The 8,243-nt window shown below is 40.1% G+C and overlaps 1 protein-coding gene across 1 annotated transcript; it reads right to left on the reverse strand.

The window, feature by feature from the left end:
* Positions 1 to 5,831: 5,831 nt before the first annotated feature.
* On the reverse strand, positions 5,832 to 7,688 carry LOC127094648 (uncharacterized). The gene is made up of 2 exons (XM_051033454.1): positions 6,537 to 7,688; positions 5,832 to 6,422 (listed from the first exon to the last, which is right to left on the reverse strand). Exons 1-2 carry the CDS (start codon positions 7,686 to 7,688, stop codon positions 5,832 to 5,834), a joined length of 1,743 nt encoding a protein of 580 aa, XP_050889411.1.
* Positions 7,689 to 8,243: the final 555 nt, after the last annotated feature.

The raw sequence follows: 8,243 nt of genomic DNA on the forward strand, positions 1-8,243 counted from the left end.
TCTTTGCATGAATCATTGCTCTGGCAGATTCTTGAATAGTTCTATTTTTTCTTTCAACTATTCCATTCTGCTGAGGAGTTATAGGGGAGGAGAACTCATGGCTTATTCCTTCAGATGAGCAAAACTCATCAAACTTGGAATTCTTGAATTCAGTACCATGATCACTTCTAATCCGGACCACACAACTGTCCTTTTCCCTTTGAAGTCTTATGCACAGATCTTTGAAGACATCAAATGTATCCGACTTCTCTCTGATGAAGCTTATCCACGTGTATCTGGAATGGTCATCAACCACCACGTAGGCATACTTCTTCCCACCAAGACTTTCAACCTGCATAGGTCCCATTAGGTCCATGTGCAGCAGTTCCAGAACTCTGGAGGTTGTGGAATGTCCCAGCTTTGGGTGTGACATCTTGGTTTGCTTGCCCACTTGGCATTCTCCACAGACTCTTCCTTCATCAATCAGAAGCTTTGGCATTCCTCTGACTGCTTCCTTGGATATGATCTTCTTCATTCCCCGTAAGTGGAGATGTCCAAGTCTTCTATGCCACAGCTTCACCTCCTGTTCTTCCTTGGCTGAGGAGCATGTTGTGGAAAAGTTAGAGAGATCAGGTTCCCACAGGTAGCAGTTGTCTTTGGACCTGGTTCCTCTCATAACTTCCTGATTGTCACCATTTGTCACAATGCACAGCTCCTTAGTAAACTGAACATGAAAACCTTGATCACACAGCTGACTTATGCTGATGAGGTTTGCAGTTAGTCCTCTTACTAACAGCATATTGTTCAGTTTTGGCACTCCAGAACAGTCCAGTTTGCCCACACCTCTGATTTTTCCTTTGGCACCATCACCAAAAGTCACATAGCTGGTGGTGTGAGGTTGAATGTCTACCAGTAGATTTTCCATACCAGTCATATGTCTTGAGCATCCACTGTCAAAGTACCAGTCTTCTCTGGAAGAAGCCCTTAGGGCAGTGTGTGCTATCCTAGCATACCATTGTTGCTTCTTAATGGGAACACATCGCTTACGTGTTTTATGCTTGGGTCTGACATGTGAGGCTCTGTTAGGGAAGCCATGAATCCAGTAGCAGAAGGCTTTTATATGTCCAAGCCTGCCACAGTGGTGACACCTCCAATTCTGGTATATTCTCTTTTGATGATCATTCATCCTAGCTCCTCGATGTTGAGACATTGGCTTTGACATCTGCTTGAACTTCTGAACTCTAGCCTTTGGGCGTTTGTGTTCAGCTCTTTTTCCAAATCCTAGCCCAGATTTGGTTCCAGACTGCTGTCCCACCTTTAGAATTTCTTCCAAGGTGTCAGTTCCCTTATTCATCATTCTGATGGATTTGGTCATCTGATTCAGCTTGGAGGTCAGCAGGGCTATCTCATCATTTAGCCCCTCTATGGCAGACAGTTGCTTCTGTCTCTCATCTTCCAGTTCCTTGATGAGTTTCTTCTGCTTTTCTCCTTGTGCACGCACTTCTGCACTGGTGGTACACAGCTTCTTATATGCTGCAGCAAGTTCATCAAATGTCAGCTCATCTGCACTTGTGTCATCTTCAGAGACACACACACTGGTTAGTGCAGTGACATGTTTGGCAGATTCTCCTTCAGATTCACTTTCAGAATCTCCTTCAGACCATGTGATAGCTAGCTCCTTATTTTGCAATTTGAGGTAAGTAGGGCATTCAGCTCTGACGTGTCCATACCCTTCACAGCCATGACACTGGATTCCCTTCCCATGGTTGAACTTCTCCTCAGAAGCTGATCTTTTCTTAATGTCAGTCGGGATGTTCTTGACATTAGTTCTACCTCTTTGATCAATCTTCTTCATGAACTTGTTGAATTGCCTCCCAAGCATGGCTAAGGCTTCTGATATACTTTCATCACCTCCTGTATATCCTTCTTCTGACTCCTCTTCAGCATTTGATACAAAGGCTATGCTTTTCTTCTTCTCAGCATACTCACCTAAGCCCATTTCAAAGGTTTGGAGAGAACCAATGAGCTCATCTACCTTCATATTGCTGATGTCCTGAGCCTCCTCTATGGCAGTGACCTTCATAGCAAACCTCTTAGGCAAGGACCTGAGAATCTTTCTTACAAGTTTCTCTTCAGTCATTTTCTCACCTAGTCCACCAGAGGTGTTTGCAATTTCAAGAATATTCATGTGAAAGTCATGAATAGTCTCCTCCTCTTTCATCCTCAGATTTTCAAACTTGGTTGTCAACATCTGAAGTTTGGACATCTTCACCTTGGAAGTACCTTCATGAGTTACCTTGAGGGTATCCCAAACTTCCTTAGCTAGTTCACAATGGTGCACCAGCCTGAAGATGTTCTTAGTGATTCCATTGAACAGTGCATTCAAGGCTTTGCAGTTTCCAAGAGCTAATGCCTCTTGTTCCTTGTCCCAATCTTCTTCGGGAATCTGCACACTGACTCCATCTTCATCAGTCCTCGTTGGATGTTCCCATCCCTTGTTGACAGCTCTCCAGACTTTGCTGTCTAGAGACCTTAAGAAGGCTATCATGCGAGGCTTCCAGTCATCATAATTAGATCCATCCAACATGGGTGGTCTGTTTGAGTGTCCTAAATCCTTGTCCATGGTACTAGAAAGTAACTTCCCTAGATCTCACCCAGAACTTCACAGGCAGGGTGCCTGCTCTGATGCCAATTGAAATTCTAGTTATCAGACTTTGGATGTCACACTGGTTGTTATGACATCCAATTCTGCACAGACAGGGATTATGCAGAACTTAATAGTAAGTGCAGTAAATAACACAAGTAATTGTTCACCCAGTTCAGTCCAACATGACCTACATCTGGGGGCTACCAAGCCAGGGAGGAAATCCACTATTAGTAGTATCAATTCAAAGCTAAACTCACCCGTTTACAACTTATCACTTAATCCCTACCCAATGCAATTTCAATCTTAACCTAAGATCAGAGTTCCTACTCACTCCCCCTCAATCACCTCAGTGATATTAAAGACACTTTGAAGTCACACTTCAAAAACAACTCTTGATTATGCTTCACAGCTTAAATTAAGATACACAGCACTCACGCTTAAAAGCTTTGAGTGACACAACACTTACAACTCAATGAACACCCTATGCCAAAGCAATCATCTACTTGATAATGGCTTGGCTTACAAGATACGTCTAATACAAGACTCACAAAATACAGCAGTGAAGTATGATGGACACACTAACTCTTCACGCTTCAAAATCCCCGAAACTGAATGAAGGAATGCCTTCCTTTTTATATTGCAGCACCTGGGCTTTTGCACCTGTATTTTCCTGAATTTTAGGTCACACAAGTTCCCTCAAATTCAACATTTAGGTTGCTAACAAATAGGCTATTTGTTAGGTTCATTGAATGTAGCTTGGTTGTTGATTTCCTGGATTTTCTCTCAGCTGTTGAATCCCTAAAGAATAGCCTGAGAAAAAACTGAAACAGAAAACTGAACAACCTACAATTTAGCATATGCTGTCAGGCACGAATGTCACGACATTCAGCTTGACATCAAGGTCCATATGCTGAGTCTGTTTTTCCAGAAAACAGACTGTACAATTTGCTGACCTGTACATGATCAAAATGACCATACTACAGTAACAGCTTACATTAGTAAATGTCAAAGTGTCCAACTTAACATTTACACATTTGGCCTTAAGTTAGTTATGTTATTCTCTTGAAGAACAAACTAAGTTATATGCTGAAGTATAGCAGAACACCACTCTGCCTAATCTTCACCAGCTGCTGTTAATGATGAATGTCACAACATCCAGTTTGACATTCAGTCAGTAGGCCTTATGCCAGGTCTGGTTCTTCCTTGATAACCAGACTGCAAATGAATACTAAGTTCTAACAGAACTTCTGTTCCTTAGTATCTGTTGACAGGTATGAATGTCACAGCATTCAATAATCCTGTGTTAGCTAGTCCTGCAGTAACTACAATGTAGTCACATATACATGTCATGACATCAGTCAAGACATTAGTGTTTTACCATATAATGCAGCCAATTTAAACACCTACACAAACCCTGAGTGCTTTTGGTTCATCTAATACTTTGTCTTTGTTCTTGATTGTTATACTATTATTATTGTTATTATCTGATCATAATTTTCTGAGAATTTTCCAAGCAACATTTTCATCTGATACATTGGAAGACATAGAAGACTGCTAGCTATTGGAGTGCTTGCTCGAATATTATGGCTATCTTTATTTGATTCCTTGGTCTTTATATGGTTTGCTTGGATATAACTTATGCTTGTTGCTTGCTCAAAAGTCCAAAGGAAAATGAGTTTCTATCTGACATTCTTGTCTTGTGGATTGCATCCCATTGGTTAGATCTTTTCAACTTTTAACTTTTAATTTTTGTCTAGGATAGTCCCTTCATTTCCTCCCACTTCTTTAATTTCAAAATCTCCCCCTCTTTTCAAAATCTTCTTTGTTTGTGTTTTCAACTTAGACATGTGAAATTCTAGTAACAGACTATCGATGTCACACTGGATGTTATGACATCCAATTCTGCGCAGACAGGTAATGTATGCAGAAAGTAAATGTAAAAAGCAGTAAATGACACAGAGAATTGTTTACCCAATTTGGTGACAAACACACCTACATATGGGGGCTACCAAGCCAGGGAGGAAATCCACTATAAGCGGTATTAATTCAGGACTTAAACCACCAGTTTAATCCTATCACTTAAGACCTACCCAATGCAATTTCAATCTAAACTAAGACCTGAATACCTACTCACTCCCCCTCAATCACAACAGTGATTACAACCATTAAGAGTTTTAAAGTCAGTGGTGAAGATATCCTTCAAACAACTCTTGATTGTGTTTAAAAGCTTTAATCAAGGAACACAACACTCACGCTTAAAAGCTTAGAGTGACACAACAATTACAACTCAATAAACACCCTAGTCCAATGCAATCATCTAGGTGATAATTGCTTGGCTCACAAGTAAAACTTAATTCAAGACACAATCAAAGTACAACAATGATATATAATGATATATTGAATTCTTCACGCTTCAAATCCCTCAATTGCTGAAAGTAGGATTGCCATCCTTTTATAATGCAGTACTTGTAGTTGAATTTCCTAAAATTAAGGTTAAGCAAGTTAACCTAATTTCCACACATTAGGGTGCTAACAAATAGGCTATATGCTAGGTCTCTTAATTTTAGCACAGCTGTTAGTTTCCTGAATTTTAGCATAGCTGTTAGTTTCCTGAAAATCAGCCTGAGATAAATACTGAAACATAGCAGAAAACTTAGCCTATACTTTAGCATCTGCTGTCAGGGATGAATGTCATATTATTCAGTTTGACATCCAGAAAATGTTGTCATGAATGAATGTCATAACATTCAGTTTGACATCTAGTAAATCCTGTATTAGCTAATCCTGCAGCATACTACTTAAGCATGTCATGACATCAGTCAAGGCATCTAAGTACAGTAAGTGTTTTAACATAAAATGCAGCCAATCAAAAACATCTACAAACCCCCCCTTTGGCAAATTTTTGGCTAAAACAACTTGGCATCCCAACAGAGTTCACAGCAGCAGAAAGCACACATCCAAGCAGAGAATCAAATTAGCTAATAGAATTAGCAAACATAGAAGTTAAACTATAAAAAGCAGCAACACAAGAGAAGATCAAGCATATAGCAAACAACAACATAACCTCTTGTTTAGAGGACCTTCAAATGTTACTAAAGCAACACTTAATATTCTAGTCAGAAATATTGCCAAAGCAACACTTAATATTCTAGTCAGACCAAAAAAAATAAAAACGCAAGCAATTATCAGAAACACAAGAAATGTTCTAGTCATCTGACTCAGAGTCAACATCATCATATGTGCCATCATCAGGACTGGCATCTGCTTCTCTCTCTTCACCTTGTCTTTCAGCTTCTTCTGCAACAGCATCAGCTTCACCAAATTCTCCACCATCAGCTAGCACATCACCTTCAGTCATCTCCAAAGAGCTAATCAATTTTTCCAAGTTCAGCTTCCTTGCCTCTAATTCCCTGCAGGTTTCTTTGAGCATTGCAATGACAACAGCTTTACCTGGCTGATTGCTTACACGTGATGTCTCACCTGATGTCATGACAATGTCAGGGACATGGGTACCTAGGAACAGCTTATGATTGAAAGACATAGGGCTGTCTCTTTTCTTCACAGAATCATTCTCAGTTAAGATGTTTGGAAACTGATTCAAAACAATACCACAAATGAGAGAAGGAAAGGCTATAGGACCCTTCACACTGAAGATTCCTGCATGCTTTAAAGTTTGATCAAAAATATAGGAGCCATAGTCAAATTTGGCTTTGGTTCCAACAGCATATATAAACTTTCCAAGCATTACAGCAACTGTAGATTTATGATTGGTGGGCACCCAGTTAGCAGCTCCAATCTTGTGCAGCATTGCATACTTGACACTCAATTTACTTGCCACCAATTTTCCTTTGAGAGGCCACTTCCTTACTTGATTAGCAGTGATGACTTGACATATTTTGTTGTCAGTCACCTCAAGCTCAGGTTGAGCTTCATCAGGCCTTCCCAAATACTTGTTGATCACTAAAGGAGAGAAATTTACACACTTGCCTCTCACATACACTTTCCTGAATTCCTTAGACTTGCCATTAGCACATTCTTCAGACAAATTAACAATAAATTCCTTTACCAGCATCTCATAGCACTTTGAAAACTGAGTCACAGTCTTCATTAAACCAGCCTCTTGAATAAGATCCATAATATCCTTACAGTCTAGGACATTCTGAGCTAATTCCCTTTCCAAAGCCAGCCTCTTCTGATAAACATATTTCCACCTGTTTACACTTGAAGCAAAATGAAAAGATATGTTGTCAATTGGTATCTCAGGGATACTAGCTGCAAGCTTGCTAGTGGTTGGCTTCTTCTTTGACAGAGTGTAAGAGACATTACACGAAACATCTGAGTCAGACTCAACAACAACAAACTTGGTATTCTTTTTCTTGGGCACCACTTTGCTCCAAGATTTGTTTGGACCATGACCTTTCCTCTTGAGGGAACTCTCGACTTCCACCTTTGTCTTGGAAGAGGTTGGAACATCAATCTTCTTTCTGGGGGACCTTTGAGCCACAGTTTTCTTTTCTCTCCTAGTCCTAACCCTTTTGGCTATGCTAGGGAGGACTGAGGACAATAGATCATTATCAGAAAATTTCTCCAGGTCTACTGTTTCAGCCTCACAGTTAGGATTGTCACTGACATCATGAGTGACATGAACTTCCTCACCAGCCACATTATCTAAGGGTTTGTCAACATTTGACTCCTTATGAGCATCAGTTTGCTCAACATCATCAGAGATATTCTTTCCTAAAGACTCAGTATTTTCTTGATAAGCAACACTATCAGTTTCAATAGTGTTTAAGGGAATGGAAACCCCAAGGACCTTATGATTTCCAGACAGTATTCCAGTCACCATAGTGGCAATGGCATTGTGAACATACCTGGAACCTTCTTTGGTTCGTTCCTCAAGAACGATGGCTGAGGAGAAGCCTGATACAGTTTCTTTAGGTCTTCTTGCATGTGGGGTATCCGCAGAGTCAGCAACAGGATCTTCTCTGTTAGGGTTGCTTGGTTCAACGCTAGGAGAACAAGGCATGTTCTTGGAAGGAGAAGAGTTGGATTGTTGAGACATGATGAGTATCTGAGAGGCGAAATGAAAAGTTTCTCTAAGAGGATGCTTGCGTGAATGAAAGTTGAAAAGATGGAAGAGGTAACGCTTGTTGCAAGAGTAATAGCTATTATCTGTTGACCAATCAGAGCACACTCCCAATTGTTTAATAATTTGAAATATTAAACAGTAAATTTCTAACATCATTAGTTGCTATAATTCCTCAGAAAGACATATTCCCAACTTGCCCCTTAAATTTTCAAACTGAGTAGCATCCAAAGCCTTTGTAAATATGTCAGGAAGTTGTAGTTCAGTTGCCACATGTTCCAAGGTAATCACTTTGTCTTCTACCAGATCTCTTATGATGTGATGTCTAATGTCAATATGTTTGGTCCTGCTGTGTTGGATAGGATTCTTTGAAATGTTGATGGCACTAAGATTGTCACAGAACAATGTCATGACATTCTGAGTGACATTATACTCAGTCAACATCTGTTTCATCCATACCAGTTGGGAACAATTGCTTCCAGCTGCTATGTACTCAGCTTCTGCAGTGGATAATGATACACAATTCTGTTT

Source organism: Lathyrus oleraceus, chromosome 6, assembly GCF_024323335.1.
Source record: "Lathyrus oleraceus cultivar Zhongwan6 chromosome 6, CAAS_Psat_ZW6_1.0, whole genome shotgun sequence".
NCBI lineage: Eukaryota > Viridiplantae > Streptophyta > Magnoliopsida > Fabales > Fabaceae > Lathyrus > Lathyrus oleraceus.

Coding starts and splice junctions, on each gene's coding strand:
- LOC127094648 (XM_051033454.1), bottom strand. CDS start 7,688: ATGTCTCAACAATCCAACTCTTCTCCTTCCAAGAACATGCCTTGTTCT. Junction 6,423..6,536: donor AAGCTCAACCTGAGCTTGAG/GTGACTGACAAC, acceptor ATGCTGCACAAG/ATTGGAGCTGCTAACTGGGT.